This window comes from Neodiprion virginianus, chromosome 2 (assembly GCF_021901495.1).
Source record: "Neodiprion virginianus isolate iyNeoVirg1 chromosome 2, iyNeoVirg1.1, whole genome shotgun sequence".
Lineage (NCBI taxonomy): Eukaryota > Metazoa > Arthropoda > Insecta > Hymenoptera > Diprionidae > Neodiprion > Neodiprion virginianus.
The window spans coordinates 7,139,682-7,157,096 of NC_060878.1; the positions used below are offsets into that span (position 1 = coordinate 7,139,682).

The 17,415-nt window shown below is 41.5% G+C and overlaps 4 protein-coding genes across 7 annotated transcripts in view; 1 reads left to right on the top strand and 3 right to left on the bottom strand.

The window, feature by feature from the left end:
* LOC124297698 (DNA ligase 3) overlaps window positions 1-16,107 on the top strand; it is a 78,054-nt gene extending 61,947 nt beyond the window's left edge. For 2 of the 4 annotated variants that reach the window (XM_046748981.1, XM_046748984.1), the window contains 2 exons: window positions 7,547-7,637; window positions 13,723-16,107. In XM_046748981.1, the coding sequence (XP_046604937.1) occupies window positions 7,547-7,637; window positions 13,723-13,887 (256 nt within the window). In that variant the 3' untranslated portion in view covers window positions 13,888-16,107. Of the gene's footprint in view, window positions 1-7,546; window positions 7,638-7,704; window positions 7,849-13,722 lie in introns of those variants that run through there. The other 2 variants (XR_006906661.1, XM_046748982.1) reach the window with 2 other exon arrangements.
* On the bottom strand, window positions 967-2,267 carry LOC124297706 (tryptase delta-like). Its single transcript, XM_046749002.1, has one exon. It carries the CDS (start codon window positions 2,113-2,115, stop codon window positions 1,117-1,119), a length of 999 nt encoding a protein of 332 aa, XP_046604958.1. The 5' UTR covers window positions 2,116-2,267; the 3' UTR covers window positions 967-1,116.
* Window positions 3,327-4,443, bottom strand: LOC124297707 (tryptase delta-like). The gene has a single exon (XM_046749003.1). The coding sequence runs from the start codon at window positions 4,383-4,385 to the stop codon at window positions 3,474-3,476; it is 912 nt and encodes a 303-aa protein (XP_046604959.1). The 5' UTR covers window positions 4,386-4,443; the 3' UTR covers window positions 3,327-3,473.
* Window positions 9,521-10,770, bottom strand: LOC124297708 (trypsin-7-like). The gene has a single exon (XM_046749004.1). The coding sequence runs from the start codon at window positions 10,736-10,738 to the stop codon at window positions 9,845-9,847; it is 894 nt and encodes a 297-aa protein (XP_046604960.1). The 5' UTR covers window positions 10,739-10,770; the 3' UTR covers window positions 9,521-9,844.
* Window positions 16,108-17,415: the final 1,308 nt, after the last annotated feature.

Consider the following 17,415-nt stretch of genomic DNA (forward strand, 5'->3'; position numbering starts at 1 on the left):
CGCATTCGCAAAGTATGTATGTACTCCGCACATACCTATGTATACTAGCAGGCAGACGGAATATCAGTTTGCTTGCCACGGAAATAGGGCAACCCGTTGACTCTTTCAACTGCAAAAGCTTCGGTCGCAAATCGCCACTGCAGTCACGTATTTACATACATCGGTTTTAGCGTAGCCCTTTTACGATTGAATAACCAAATAATCAGTTCGATTGGGGTTTGGTTTATTCAAAATATTGTTGTTTTATCGCGTCTGGTCGATTTTTCGAAGTCTAGGTCAACTAATGAAGTTGAAAAAGTTACGGTCTTACCGCACCCGGTGAAACGTACAGCTGGATCATGTAATATTTCTGATTCACGAAGCGGAAAATGAGATGAAGCGAGTTTGATATATTTTTAGTTTCACTGCACGGATTAGACTTGAATCAGTCACCAAACGAGATCGTTTTAGAGTCAAAATCGCATATTTCCCAATAAATAACGACTGTACGTTTATAAAAATTACATTATTATAACCAGAATTTAGCTGAATCTGCCTGATTCGTGAATCTGGGCTTTAGGTGTGAAATTAGGCCTGTCTCAACGATACCTTTTTCTGGGTAACTTGGTAACGCGTTATTTGTAGCGATTTTCCTTCGCGGAGCGAACGACAGTAAGGATCTCCTTGTTTTTTTTTTTTTTCTTTTTTTTTCTTTCTTGGAATTAGTATACCTCCTTGCCAGCTCCTTTGACTGCAAGCTTATCAGTATCAAATTGCATCAGTCTCGTACATTGGATCTGGAGAATTAATTTAGCTCCACTGCAGCTAACAATCATTCACTCATACGGCAGCGCTATTTCAACTAGACATTTACTAGAGAATAACTTATCAATTCACGAATAGTCGTCATTAACGGTACTAGGAAATTGTTTCGACGCTCTTAAAATTTATTTCGACGGATGATCCGGAATTGTGTTGAACACAGTATCGGAATTTTCCCGTGTATTTATTTGGTTGAACAAAGTAAACCCATCATCGTGTGTAAGTGTGGAAAATTTGAAAAGCCATTCACTACTTGAATTTTTATTTGTTTCCCAACACTCGATGCCGAGTTGCCAATTGGCCCGAAAATATGCCTCAACCATCGACGGGCAAAGTGGTGCTGGATTCTGGAGCCACCGGAAACCCTGCTGTATTGACGCTAGGGTCAACAAGAGAAAACAACCATGGTAGATAGTCAACGATACTGGTGTGCATCGTCGCAGTCCCAAGTACACATCCTGCAGTCAATATGGGCCGACTGCCGTACATTGAAGCAGTGTTGATCGCTGCTAGTTCCCCGTTAATAATTAAAGGTCCTCCAGAGTCTCCGCCACACATACTTTGCGGATCTTGCCCTTGGCCCCGGGCGCACAATACTCTGTTCGGTATATCTTCAATGTTACAGTTCGGGTTGCCGCTGCAACGAAGCGAACCAGCCTTGAATTGGGCATTGCACACGTCCCAGGGCACAAGGACCGACTGTCCGCGTAAAAGAGTTTGGGGATATGCGTTGTATCCTATCTTTCCCCAGCCCACGACGGTGGCCGGAGTGCCAGGGGGGTAACGGGTGCCTGGTGGCGTAAGGGTGATCGCTTTAAGTCCACCGCTGACCATGTCTTCCACGGTTCTTATGAGGGCGACGTCAAAGGCGTACCGTCTCGGGTCGTTCTGGGGGTGGATCACGCATTGAGCAGCGTGTATCTGCGGTGGCTGACCAAGCTGCCAGTTAGAACGGTATATTTCTATCGCCTGACATCTAGCCCTGACTATACAGTGAGCCGCAGTGACGATCCAGTAGTTGCTTATTATGCTGCCGCCGCAGAGATTTCCGTCCGCGACGAGTCTCACCAAAAATGGAAAATCTGCGGGATTGGCTTGCTGTCCATTTATGATGCGCCTGCCAGAATCGTTGTCACTGTATGGCGATGCGAGCACGGTTGACCTTGAGCTTCCATGGAGAAGAAGTAGTAACGGAACGGACGTCAGAATAGTGGATAAAGTATTGAGCTTCATGATGTTCGTGAGTCCGCAGCACTCTGTTTCCGACCCAGACTTATTCCCTGATTCATATACCGTGTGCAATCCGCTTATCATTCAATCGTCCAACTGTGTTGAGAAAATTACCTTCAGATTCATTCGGATTTCATTACACCTCTTGTTCATTAGCTGCGCGATGCAATGGCGCCGTTGCGAATCGTCACGCGTGATAAGCGCCAACCCTCGAAAGATCGATTATAGGCTGTTCAAATGAAATTTTATCGCAGGAATGCATTATACACGTGTCTCGAAAACGGTGTGGTCTGAAATGATTCTGAACAATTTATTGAACTGCAATGAAAAAATTCGCACTCACTCATGTGGTTCAATCTTAATATGTCACGTCTTGTTAGTTTCGTGCTTGACGAGGGTTCTGAGCGATATTTCAGAGTATTTTGAAGCAGATAGCTTATACAAGTTATGCTGTAAATTAAGTTTGCAATATTTTTTCTCGACACGTTGTAGTAAAACAAGATTTCATCAAAATCACTTCAATCGTAAAAGTGTCCATTAGTGTTTTCTGAAAACCATTATATCCCGACAACGTGCACAAAATATGAATAGTTTCGTAAGTAGAAGCATCAAAATGGCATAAAAGAATTATTTTATCCACACGGAATTACATATGTAACCGTCGAACTTCCGCCGGATGTGTCGCGGGTTTGTTCGACCCCAAAGTGCGCGGCTTGCAAATGCTCAGTTCGTTGTTGCAACTCGGACTGGTACGTTCGGAGGTATGTTTATCGTCGACGGTGATAGGTTTATGATATTATAATTCCTTATATTCGACGAATCCGTGTTTATTGAAACGATAAAATTGATATAATGTAAACTAAATGGTGCCTTCTACTTGGCGAAAAATAATGTGATAAGCTGGCTATTCCTTGTTCAACATTGGCAATTTGCACGTATTGCTCAGTGCGCGTGCCTCGCTACGGCGAGTGGTATTTGTATTCAAATTCGTGACACCAAGGACGTGCGGATTAGTACACCTGCATTGGAACGATGAGAGAATGGACACCAAAGCTTAGTTGCACTAAGAATGGCTTGTGGCCGAGAAAAGATTGGCTTATGTACCCCTCGCTGTGAGGGAGGGAAGCGGAAATAGTGGGTTTCGGTTATCTTGATGATGCGAACTCGCCCATGCCAATATGGCCGCCGGTGCGTTATGAAATGACTGATGGCTCAGGACGCCAACTGAAAGTGAATGCGATGCTTTTGAAATTTATTTCGAGGGATGATCGGGAATTGTGTTTAACACAGTATCGGAATTTTTCCATGTATTTATTTGATTGACCAAAGTAAACCCATCATCGTGTGTTAAAGTGGAAAATGTTAAAAGCCATCCACTAATCAGATTTTTATTTGTTCCCCATCACCCGTTGCCGCCTTGATAATCGGTCCGGAAATATACCTCAGCTTTCGATGACTAAAGTGTTGCCGGATTCTGGAGCTACTGGAAACCCTGCCGTATTGACGCTAGGGTCAACAAGAGAAAATAACCATGGTAGATAGTCAACGATACTGGTGTGCATCGTCGCACTCCCAAGTATACATCCTGCACTGAACGTGGGGCGACTGGTGTATATTGCAGCCGTGTTGATCGCTGCTAGATTCCCGTTAATAATGAAAGGTCCTCCAGAATCCCCGCCACAACCACTTTGCGGAGCTGACCCTTGGCCCTGGGCGCACAATATTCTGTTTGGTATATTTTCACAGTTCGGGTTGCCTCTGCAACGATTCGAACCAGTCTTGTACTGGGCATTGCACACGTCCCAGGGCACAAGGACCGACTGTCCGCGTAAAAGAGTTTGGGGATATGCGTTGTATCCTATCTTTCCCCAGCCCACGATGGTGGCCGGGGTGCCAGGAGGGTAACGGGTGCCTGGTGGCGTAAGGGTGATCGCTTTAAGTCCACCGCTGACCATGTCTTCCACGGTTCTTATGAGGGCGATGTCGAAGGCGTGCCGTGTTGGGTCATACTGGGGGTGGATCACGCATTGTGCAGCGTGTATCGGCGGTGGCTGACCACGCTGTGAATTCGAAGGGTATATTTCTATCGCCTGACATCTAGCCCTGAATATACAGTGACACGCAGTGACGATCCAGTAGTTGCTTATTATACTGCCGCCGCAGAGTATTCCGTCCGAGATGAGTTTCACGAAAAATGGAAAATCTGCGGGATTGGCTTGCTGTCCGTTCATGATGCGCCTACCAGAATCGTTGCTACCGTAAGGCGATGCGAGCGCGGTTGACCTTGAGCTTCCATGGAGAAGGAGTAGTAACGGGGCACACGTAAGAATAACGGATAAAGTATTGAGCTTCATATTGCTCGTCGGTTCGCAGCACTTTGTTTTCGATCCAGACTTACTCCCTGATTCATATACCGTGTGCAATTCGCTTATCATTCTATCCTCGCAACCGTGTTCGGAAAATTACCTTCAGGTTCATTCGAATTTCATTACACCTGTTGTTCATTAGCTACGCGATCCATGGCGCCGTTACGAATCGTCACGCGTGATAACCGTGAGCCTTCGAAAGATCGATTATAGATTATTCAAATGAAAATTTACCGCACGAGAGCATTATACACGTGTCTCGAAAACAGTATGGTCTGAAATGTTTCTGAACAATTTGTTCGACTGCGTTAAAAATTCTCACTCGCTCATGTGGTTCAATCTTCATATGTCACGTCTTGTTAGTTTCGTGCTTGACGAGGGTTCCGGGCGATTTTTTACGATTCACGTATAACGAAAGAAACTTAGTCAAAAATATATTTGTTCGACTGGAATAAAAAAAAAAAAAAAAACAATGACATCACCATCTTTGGTTTACTATCGTTGATATTTTTTCTATGTTTCACTGATTCGACTCTGGAGAACAAAGTATCAACATGTTTCTCTATACCATATCATATTATATGTTACTTATACAGACCGTACAACTAATTGAGTCCCTAGAGTGTATAAAATCTTGCACTGTAGTCGAATGCTAAGCCGCCACTTTACTGTACTGTACTTTACTGTACGTTTGATCTTGCTCTTCAGTTAGCCTAGAAAGTCTACTCTTGTCGGATAGGCATAGTATTGTCAGATTCCGGATCTGTCTGAATATCGTCCGCGCAATATCCATCGGGCTGAGTGAAAGAACATATCCACAACGGATAGTAAACCACAGTAGTGTGCAGCGTCGACGTTCCCATTCCACACTCACCGCCCATCCCAGGTCCAATGTAGATTGAGGCAATGTTAACACCAGCGATTAACCCGTCGGCTATAAGAGGTCCACCAGAATCGCCGCTGCAAATACTTCGAGGAGATGTCCCGTACCTTCTGCACACAAAACTTTCTTCGGTGTATCAGGAAGGTCACACAGTTAAAGAGGTCCATCCGGCACTGCGACCTGCTAGACTTAAACTCCTAATCGTTAAACTTACTCGTCCAGTAATTGCCGACAACAGTACCGCTGCAGAGCAAACCATCCACATCCAGTCTTACCGAATACAAGAAATCTCTCAAGTTGGTTGGCTTGTTTCCCCAGCCATGCGTGACCTAGCTGCTAGAAGTAAACCAAGTTCTACTGATCGGCTAAGACTCAGGGTGGAGAAAAAACTTTTCAATTTGCCATAAATTTATTTCGTAACATATCAATTGGACAAAGATAGTTTGTATTAACTGCAACATGGTATCATGCGAAATTCCTTGATACGTTGTTGAAACAGCGGAATCCGGTGGATCAGGAAGAAGGTTGGACAAAAGTGTTGAATGCTCATCGACCAGCTCGTCGTTCCGTTTTGACCTACAGACAGACAATGCTGGTCCATGGATCCTAAGAAGCCTGCCGGTAAAGGTACGGTTTGATAGATAAAGTAATCGGTGCTTCCGGAGTCACCAATATATCCCCGGCATACTTGCTAGGATCAATATGACTATATGTCCACGGCAGGTAGTCGAAGACTTTCAGGTGAATGGTCTCACTTCCAACCACGATCTGCGGTTCCGACCAGAGCCAATATAAGACGCAGCAGTATTGATGCCGGCTAGTACTCCGTTAACGATTAACGGCCCCCCTGAATCCCCGGCGCATACACTTTGAGAGAAATTCCCTGTACCCTTGGCGCACAAGAGCCTGAATGGCAAATCCGAGCAGTCCGATTCCGTGGGGCAGTCGACTCGATCGACCTGCCACTCCTTGTTGCAGACCTCCCAAGGCTGAATGACCGTCTCCCCGCTGTTCACACGATAGGGAGAACTGCCATTGTAGTTAATTCCCCATCCAGCAATGGTAGCCTTGGTACCTGGGAGAAATTCCATGCTTGGACTGGGCAGTGGAATCAACCCGTATTGCCCGTAGTCAAGAAGCTTTTCCGTCGTATTTATGAGGACGATGTCATAGGCTAATTGTACTCCTCGTGGGTGTAGCAATCTGCGGCCTGTATCATCGGACGCAAACTCGGTTGCCAGGTTGACGGGTATAATTTGAGACTCTGACACGAGGCGTCTTGTATGCAGTGAGCCGCGGTTACGATCCAGTTCGTGCTTATCAAGCTACTACCGTAAAGTGAACCGTTCTTCTCCACCCTTATGGGGTAAGGGAAGGTTTGCGGATAAGACTGATCCCCGTTCAAGATACGCCTATTAAAATCGGTCGTGTTCGATGGAGAATACGATGCGACTTTGAACCCGACTCCTGTGGTGAGGAACAATATGATGCACGTCAGAACCACCGATATAAAAGTCTTGATCATCGTGCTCCGAGTGCATTTAGCACTTTGCGTTCGATACCAACATTTACCGCGTTCTATATACAGTACACGATTTGCTTATCATTCAATCACACTGGTATCGACAAAACTGCTTTTAAGTCCGCGTGAGTTCTATGACCCAGTTCATTACCCGCACCATAAAAAGAATAAAATTGCTCGAAATTAGTGCCACATTTGCTTTGCTAGCTGAAAATAAACTGCTAATATTGGGTAGGGCTATTTTATAAATTCATATGTAAATGGAAATTCTAGTTCTCTTGTTACAAGAAAAATATCCGAGTCGTAGCTCACCGGTTTTCTGCATTCCGTGATATGTTGTAAATCAAAAAATGTTAGACACGTATCTTCTTACGAGCTAATTCGACCGATTGAGAGGGAAACCTCACCTATAAAATTTACTCTCAAAAATCAATTCTCTAAGACTTCTCGATAATAACGTGTGAAATTTTTTTGGTAGTACACTTTAGATACTTACTTTCTTGTTCGTCGTCCCTCAATGACATCCATTTTGTTACAAAATCTTTTCCAACATTACCAAACTCTTCGTTTTCCAGTTGTTATCAAAACTCTGTACGATAGCCAGCTAGATGGGTTTTGCTTGAGATCAAATTGAAAAATGATTGAGAAGTTCAGCAAATTCATTATGCTAACGTGATGAAACGGCTTTCAGCTTATACATATTATACTGTTTGTCGCTGCTGATTCCTTAACTATAGCGTACAGACTCGGAGCCGAGGTGCTGGAAGAGGAAGATCAACACTTGGCCACGCACGTTATTCATTCCAAGGCGGAAGTTCCAACGACGATAATTCAAGTGAGTAATATCATTCGAAAATTTGTTTAAGCACCTATTTGGCTATTAACCATTTTCTTGCGACCAGAACTACCGTAGAATCTTTCGTAAACCGGAATTAGTTCAGTCGGAATATAAAGGAATTGTGCACCTGGCACGGTGTAAATCAGGAAAATTTTTTTTTTTTACTATTTGGACATCGAAAATGCTACCTTAACACTATTTTGCTGCCTGTATCATTGGCGAATCTACGGACTCATTTCATGCACTCACAATGTGTCACACTCGAAATAAGCAAGTAGACAAGTACCTATCTTTGAATATTCAGTGCACTGCCATCAGAACGCGGTATAATGGTCACTTAGGTACTATGTTTCCGGAACGTAACTGACCCCCCTTCCAGAGTAACAACAGAAACTGGAAATCCAATGTATCGGACGGGTCTTCTTCCACAATGCGCCTACCGATCCGGGGTTCTGGACATATAGTGGATGGACACATGTGCTTACCCTCATTGTCAGAATGGATCTAGCTTTTTGTCGTCCCAACTACCCTGTAATCGATACAACGTGTGTGGTCCACTTATCATTCGGTTATTACTGTCACGTGACGAAAACTTCCTATGGACCCCATTCATTGTCCCTTATGACGGTATTTGAAAGCTTGGCTCATGGCAAAGCAGTGAAAATGATTTCAGTTTACATACACGATGTATGTAAGAGTATCCAGGTGGCTCAATTGTCGAGGAGTATTGATTCAGTACCGTTTGACTAACCGCTGAAAAATACGTTGTATTGTACGTTTGTCTTTACCGTTTTGTAAGGTTACGTCGCTGCAACCGGATATTCTCTGATTTGGCATGATGGTAAAAATAGGTTCGATTATTTTCAGTTCAACGAATAAATCCGTACGTGCACTTTTCTCATACCTACATCTCCGGTAATCGATTTCGGCGGTAGTTTCTTTGATCGCGAGATGCAGCCTCCGGTATATATGTATAAGAGAACGAATGACCGACAGCGCGACGATTTGCAATTACCCAAGTTTCCTGATTCAAACTTTAGCAAAGCAGTAGCAGTTCCGTCTGCGAACGGTTGCGATTATAGAACGTCCTAGTCGATGAAGGAGGAAGGAAATTGTGTCGATGTCGATGTTAATTAGGTATATAGAGTAAGGCACGCCGCTTCAAAACCGCTCAAGTTTACTGCATCTTGTTTCTGCCCTGCTAATCCGCTAGTGCACTTTCAAAGAATCACGAGTGGGAAACATTCATCGTTATTTCATATCAATGACTGAAACCCTTTCGTGGTAGTATATGCTGAACAGGTAATTTCATTCCTTTGACGTGACTCCGAAATAGTTAATACATGTTGTACAGGCGTCGGGACTCGCTATGGGAGTACAAAACCATCATTGCTAAGAGTAAATGTTAATTTTCAAAATCTATATTCTTGAAAGACAATTTTTCTGGAGTTTATTGACGTCATTGATCAACAGGTTGTACATACATACGCTGGTACAAATAATTTTTCAAAAAGGAACTCAGCCATGCGATTCATTTATCTTTAATCGCGTCACAACCATCTTAAATTCTTATACCGCCCCATTTTTAAACATCCGTATGGCGAAACAGTCTTGCTACGAATTCGTACTGTTCACGGTGAACTGCATTAGTAAGCACAAGCGATAAAACTTATTTTAAAGTCAGCTATGCATTTATCAAGGGTAAATTATAATTTTCTGTTTATCGATCAGACTCTGAAAATAATGATTAATATGCCATTCATACTCAATATGTAGAGATCAAACGGTGGAGATTACTATACGCATAATGAGAGTTCTTTTTTTTTCTTTATATTATAACAAAGTTCATAGCTGACGTTACCCAATGAAAACGATTCATGAACAAGTGCTGTGCTACTTTATTCAAATATACAAGCAATTGGTAAAATAATCTGTTTGGTCTGAATATATATACGGTTACAGATAACCAAGAGTCTCAGTTCTTCCGTACCTTTTCTTTGACTTTTAAATTAAATTCTTCGGTCCAATGTGTTAAACTAAAATCAACGAGATCCTAGCCAGTCCGTGACAATTGATCGTGTTTCGCTACAGACGGAGCACTCCATTGCATTCACAACGATCTTTGATTCGAAAATTTTTTTACAAAAACGCCACCATTTCACCTCGCCCCGTTACTCGTCGGTGAGCCTTGAGAACTTTTCACCTCAGGCAGGTATAGTTTTATCAAACTCTGGTGCTACCGGAAAACCGTTCGTGTTCTTTTCGGGATGAGTGAAGAAGTATATCCACGGTAGGTAGTCGACGATAGATGTGAACATGGTGACCGTTCCAACAATGCACTTATCGCTGAAGAACCCTACGGATGCGACGCCTACCAGAGTCCCGTCGATGGTCAAAGGCCCTCCAGAATCTCCGGCACAAATGTTTTTAGGGTTCGGACCGTCGCCTCGTAAGCAAACCATTCTCCGAGGGACGTTCAAAGCAGTACACTCCGGTTTTCCTCCGCACTCTGGTGGGCTGTGCGCAAACGCCTCGTTGCACGTCTCCCAACTCTCGACCATCACATCCCCGGTCAGCAAACGGTCCGACAAAGTTCCATCCGTTTTAAGTCCCCATCCCGCAATGGTGCCTCTGGTACCAGGAGCGTACTGGGTGCCTGGTTCGGGGAGAGGGATCGTCTGGCATTGACCGCTGTTTAGGAGATTATCCGAGCTCTTCACCAGGCCGATGTCGTGCGCGTTTTCGGCCGGAGTGTATTTGTCGTGGATGTAGCACTTGACCGCGGTCATGGTCGTGGTGTCGCCGGGCTGCCAACTCGATGGGAATATCTTCAAATTCGGACAGACGTCGTTGACTAGGGCGTGAGCGACGGTCAGGATCCAGCGACTGTCTATCACGTTTCCACTGGCGTGAGGACCGTCTGTGTGCAGGTGAACTATGTACTGAAAATCCTCCGGGCTTGCAGGAACCCCGTTGACGATACGCCGACCGGAACTGATGTTGCTGTATTTTGACAACGTCTCGTGGTCGAGTCCAAGTCCCTCGACAAGCAACACAGGGACCCATAGCAGAACACCCCATGATATATCGACCCTCATGGTTCAACTGGATTTGAAATATTACCTACGGTCAACACTTCTTTACCGATTCATATATGCTTCGTGCGCAAATCACTTATCGTTTAACCGTCACGCTCGAATGAACGGAATTACCTTTCTACTTTGCGTACGCTAAAAGTCTGTGACTCCATTCGTCATTTGAGTAATTAAAAAACTAACGGATATTTGTCATGCGCGATAAACGTGGCTGACGATCAATTAAGATAATATTAACTGTATACAGAAAATTACCACCACGTCGTCTATTACATCTTAAACTCGCTTGCTATATACCGATTGATGTATCGTAGGCTAACTGAAATACGTGGTTTGTAAGATTTTCAATATTTTCTTCCTTTTTTTCTTACGGAAATTTCAATTCTACCAGTCATTTCTAGCCTGATCAAATTTGATGAAACATTTCCGATCATCTGGGTAAAAAAATTATTGCACAGGACAACTTAATCCTGCTTCGTCTTATTCTTGACGTCAAGGACTTACGCTGTACTCTCTAGTGTTCATTTTTCTTCTTAGTCGTACTCTCGGCTTGAAGTGGTAGGACCGTGGTCACTCTCTCGTGGCCGACGAGCTTCCTGAAACCAGAGCTTTCGGGCGGATCTTCGAAACGTCCAACAGCTCTCTTCGATGTATCGTAATACTCGTGGCGTTCTAATGGATCCCTCTATTGCTCGAAGAGTTGGTCAATCGATTATCGACGTCCGGCCTGTTCTCTAAAATTTCCTTAGAACAGACCGCTCGTAATTTTCCTCGTGATTTTTGCGCGAGAAACACACAATTCGTTTGCATGATTTGTGTGGTTTGCATTCAACATTGCAGCAGGCCAAGCTCTACTCGGCGATCAGATGAAACATGATACAACATACGGAACTTGAATCGCAACGAATGACGGAAAATTTATTACCGTGTAAAAGTCTCGTTGGGTAAACGAAGAGACGTTTGGAACCGAAATATCTGTTCGTAGATAAATTTTTCTAAGATACGCATGACTTTCAAAGTCAGTTTCCGTTTTCGTTTCCCTGAAATTTCAAGAAACATCGTCGAACGTCCTGATTCGGACGTATTTCGCAAGCCAACTTGATCCTGCTTAATGTTATCCTTGACATGAAAGACTTATCCTAAGCTTTTCCGTATTTATTTATCTCCTTAATCGCACTCTCGTTTTGAGATGGTACCGCAGTCACTTTTTCACGTCCGCCAAGCTTCCCGGGTGTCTGAAAATTCTTTTAACGCTCTAACGGATCGCTGTAAGCTGCTCGAGCAGCTCAATCGATTTCACCGTCTTCCCTATTTTTATGCAAGTATCCGTGCAATAATACTCGTTATTCCAAAAAACTGTGTAATGCAAATTCCGCTTGTCGATTTCGATTGTAGCGGCGGAGCAGAAATGATACTCGGGTTTTTCTCCCCTCCGAGATGAACGAATCTCGATTCTCCAGACTTACAAACGCAGGGATCACGTCTTATCGTCCAATCAAACGATTGCAGCCCTTCGAGAATTGGATTTTAATGTAGACCCCGCGATATTTCAAAGTGCAACGAATCCCCTCGTAAATTTGTCTCGCCCCTTCAGCCTCGAGTTGCTTCTTTCGTCATTGATTAATTATTATTCGTTTCGATTTACCGCCCTCTTCGTAATTTTCAACATTGAATTCTCTTCTCCTAGTCACCGTAAATCTCGAATCATCACCGAATCAGTGAAATCGTAATTAATTCCGACTCATTTATATAACGGTCGGAAAAATCTGTGCTTTGAAAAATATCTGACTGCACTCGGAACGTCAAGTCTTGATTCATTTTCGAACCAATAAGCAGTTACAAAGCGACGTGCATTAGTCACGCTATGAATAAAGTCGTACGTCCACGATTGATTTTTCACTTCCACCTTTGTCAGCCGCACAATGAATAGTAAAATGAATTAATTTTTTGCTACCGAAGTAAATTTCGTCGTAAATCTCGACCGCCTGACATTGATGAAAAAAAATAAATTAAAAGAAATTTGAAAAAAAAAAAAATCTCCTTCTTCATCTGCTCACCCTGCAAGCGGTAATTGAAGTGCTCCATCATTTTCTTTCTTATATTTTTCATCTATTACCAGTGTTTGACGAACAGTTTTACGGGTACTAAATCAATCCTCGATGAGGACACCGACGTTTTGGTAATATTTTTTGATTTAGGAAACAGTTTTTTTAAATTTGCACTGTCCATTTTGCAGTGCTTATTTGCCGGATACTTGGCACTGTAGTACGATTCCATGTTTCAATGAAACTTACACTCAACTCCGTCGTTGCTTGTCTATTTTAGACGGAATTATTAATAGCAACGTTGATTAAAACTCCTCAAAAGTTGTAATATCATACCTATACGCTTGGCGTCTGGAGTGATTTGCGACCCTAATGAGACTTATCAAACTAATTATACATCGTAACAACGATCGCTCAGACACACGAGCTTCTTCATCGTTCCGAAACTGAGAAAACTGAGACGTCGACGTTCCTCGTTTACTGCATAGTATGAGAACCTCTTATCTCTCATATAACCTCGTTGAATAATCACAACCTTTTTTTTTTTTTCTCTTTCTCACCGCCATTCAATTATCATCTACATTATATTTCGGATTAACCGATAATACAAGGGAGGCTACCCTATTGCCACGGAAGATAACTGCGCGAATTTCGAGTATACGAAAATTTCGATTCTATATTAAAATTGGTGATATCGGTGGGTTTGAATTTGAAATTCCTGAGTTTCGCTTACCCAGAATAATCGCAATGAATCAGAACTCCGTAATTAAATTCTAAAATTAACAAGGGGCAGACAGGAAGAGCAAACCCCCCTCTTCCTTGATCCCTTCCTCTCTTGTTACAAGGAGATGTTTCGAACAAAAAATCGCTTGAACCTCGGGTCGAAAAATGGCAATTGTGATATTATATATTTTTAAAAATGTGGCAAACGTTGTTTTTCAGGAGGAGAGCAAAGTTCCCCCGACTGCCCGTCACGTGACTGAGGGATGGATCGAGGCCTCTCGTTCAAATATTGAACTAGTACCAGACCCCGAACCCTTTGCCGTGGCTTTGACGGGAGTTTACTGTTCTTGCCCCTGCCCACATCGGTCTAACGAATCGGAGTAACGAATAACCGAGCAATTACTCGGCCGAAAATCATTGGAAAACATAATTCAATTGTACAATATTTAACGAACTAATTGTTCCCGTATTTCACACCAAACCAAATCGATCAACGTCATCGAATTCTTCAGATTACAAACGATCGAAAGAGTGTAGAAAATTTTAATGAAAATCATAACAGAACCGACGAGATGTTTGATTTGTACGGAGATAAAAAAAAAAAAAAAAGAAGTTGTAGAACGATAAAATCGGGAAATTTTATTGAAAATTCTGCGGTAATCAATGATCGGGATACTGGACAACATCGGGCAAATACCGAGGCAATTTTTCCATCAAATTAGACCCAAGTCTACGGTTCGATCGTTGATATGAGATATCATTTCCAGATTGCTGGGGGTGGCTGGGGTTGCGGAAATTAGTTTTGAGCGCTTCCGATGGCCCGTAAATTTCGGGGAAATTGCAGTCCTCCTCGTAAAGGGTAGAAAGAGAAAGAACGCGTGTAAAGCGACACGTCGAGCAGAACATTGACCGGCCATGGCTGTAATCCTTGCTCGGCAATCCGGCACTTTGATCACCGCGTAAACTCGGATAATAGAGAAGAGAAACTGACTGACAAGCGTCAAGATTTATTTTACATTTAATATTATAAAGTAAGAGCGATAATTTTTTTTTTTCTTTTTTTCCAATAACGTCTTTTACCTTTCTCTAAGTTTAGTAACAGGTATTTATCATACTTACCGGTTATCGTAAACCTCTTCGTCAATCTACGGAAGAACAGAGGTTTTTAAAATTTTTTATCATTCGCCCGACTCGCTGTCGGATATAGATTTATTTTTTTAATCATTCTCTTCTCGTGTCAAGTGGATGAAAAAATGACAACGTCACTCGGTCAGATAATTATTATCAAATACCCGGAATACCGTTTGTTATATTTAATTAAAGAATAATCTAATAGTAGGAACACTTCACGACTAAACGCAATTGGTAAATTGAAAAAATCCTCTTACGTATATTCTCTCTCGGCAAATATGATATTATATATATATATATATATATATATATTTATTTATTCTTTTTCTTCTTTTTTTTTTGTATACTCAAATTTGGATAAACCGGAATTTGTAGAATTAATTTTCTCCGTCACGTTTCGCTTATCGTCGTTATTATTCATCTGGTACATTATACATATTCCTTGACAAAGAACTGTAATGTTTCATTACACTTCTGAAGCGTTTAACATGTACTTAAATATAAGTATGTTTTGTTATATATATATATTTATATAACATATAGTTGCTTTGTTGCGTACGCAGCTGAAAATCCTAATGCAAAACACTCCGAATTCGTAATTTTCGGAGAAACCAATCAATACCCCGTTTACAAGGAGATCAACAAAGAGAAATGTTTTTTCAAAAATTGTAAACTAAAAATAACGAAATCGTATGAAACTTTGAAACACGTGGATCATATTTGAGGAAAGAAGACTGAAGATATTTGATTCAAACGCAACGCAAAGCTACCCAATACGCTAGGCAATGAAAAGCAAATAAGTTGTCTTCGGATTAGTATTCATATAGTACGGAAAGTTGGGAAAGATTAGTCGATTAAATCACTCAGCATATCGTTATTGATATGTATTTCCATTTTATGATATGCGTGTATAAGAGAAAAAAGGTAGGAGGGGTGGAAATCTACACCAGGATCGGGATTGAATAATAGCGGTTATAATTTTGCTGATATATTGCATCAATGAAACGTAGCTACGACGAGTACCTACTACAAAGTTATAATTCGTTCAATTCAACACCTTAACGATAATTAATGAAGCTGCGAAAAGCATGAAGTGGATATCATAGCTCGTTTAAGTAATTGATACAGTGAAATTTTAATCATAACCCGCGATCGATTTACGTCGACTGGATTAAAAACGAAACAAAAAAATTCCCACAGACTTGCGGGCGTGATTTTTTCTCTATTATCTTGTATTGAGAAAAGAAGAAGAAAAAAAAATAACAAAGTAAACCGGGATTAAGATATAATCTGACAATAACTGGCTGGTTATTACTAATTTATATAACACTCTACTGGACACCCAATTTTCACAATATATTGACAATGTTTTGAAACACGAAATATCGTTTTAAAATTCTTGAATTTTGGAATACTGTGCAATTTCGCGGAAGGGAAACAATACGGGTAACAGGTATAATTAACAATATATTATTACACAGAGAAAAATTGCCTCTTTCTCAAAGATATTTGAAACACGACTGAATATTAATTACTTTACACTACATTTATAATTTACATCGAGGTTTCTTTTTTTTTTTTTTTTCTTTTTTCTTTTTTTTAATTTTCTTCGTTAATTGTTTAATATTTATTCATTTATTTATTTACTTTTTATTTTCGCATATCGGGGATCGAGGGCGAGTCCGACCTGTTGGACGTAGACGCTGCAGATTATCATCCCCACGCCTTATACGTAATCTACTTCCCGAAACACGAGACCGCGTTGAAGGCGCACTGTTTCCAGTAGCTTCGTTTGCGCTGCAAATCTCCCACGTCCATCTGACTGCGCAGGCGGTTTACCACCTGTTTGGCAAACAGGTAGTTGATCAAAGCCGTTTCCACGCTTCCGTCGTCGTCCACGAGCTGAAACGGCGAAAGAGACAAGCCTCGTTATAAGCGTACAATTTGCTCGTTCTTTATGGCAATCGATAGTTCATTTTATTACGAAACAGTCGTACGTTTAATATTTTGTCAAATTAATACGTTTCCAAACTGCAACGAATATCCTATAAATTCATGGATATTAAATGCCGAGATTATGAACAATAGCTTGGAAATCCATGTTTCGTTTCAAATCGATTTCAAATCTCTCATCTCTTCATTTGGTGAACTATTTTTTAAAAAATTTTCTGTAGCACATTTTCTTTAACAACAGATTCCATATTTATATTTATTAATCGAAATCGATGTCAGCGCAAACGTAAAAAATTATACATTCAACGATACTCGTATGATACGATGAAAATATTTTCTTCTGAACAAAATGAGGAATCGCGGAATTAAATCGAACGAGTATACCAGAATTTTTTCCAGGCATTATTTGAATAATAAAAAAATATGGCACTAGTGATTAAAATAAAAAAGTTAAAAAAATAAAAATATTCCAACGCATAACCAGATTTTTCGGTTGCATCTGGAAAGCTGATTTTCTTTTAATACTCAGAACAATATATTGTTCGATAACGGTAAAAAAATAAATAAAATAAACAAGAATAAAAAGAGTTGTAAGTACTGTAACAGCCGTAGTCAAGACTACAGAAATTTCCGTAAGTAACTACAGTTTCGACCTCGTTCCCTTCGACTTCGGGGCATGAACTCGAAATACTCCTCGGGGCGTTATCCAACCTTCTACGAGTAATTGATCTTATGCAATCTCCATCCGTTAACAGAAATATCCAAGCCGAGCTGTTCCTGCGGACCTATAATTAAGTCCCGTGGCAAAGTGCCTAACATCTAGCTAAA

Excerpts from the sequence above, each read along its gene's own strand:
- LOC124297706 (XM_046749002.1), bottom strand. The coding sequence starts at position 2,115 with ATGATAAGCGGATTGCACACGGTATATGAATCAGGGAATAAGTCTGGG.
- LOC124297707 (XM_046749003.1), bottom strand. The coding sequence starts at position 4,385 with ATGAAGCTCAATACTTTATCCGTTATTCTTACGTGTGCCCCGTTACTA.
- LOC124297708 (XM_046749004.1), bottom strand. The coding sequence starts at position 10,738 with ATGAGGGTCGATATATCATGGGGTGTTCTGCTATGGGTCCCTGTGTTG.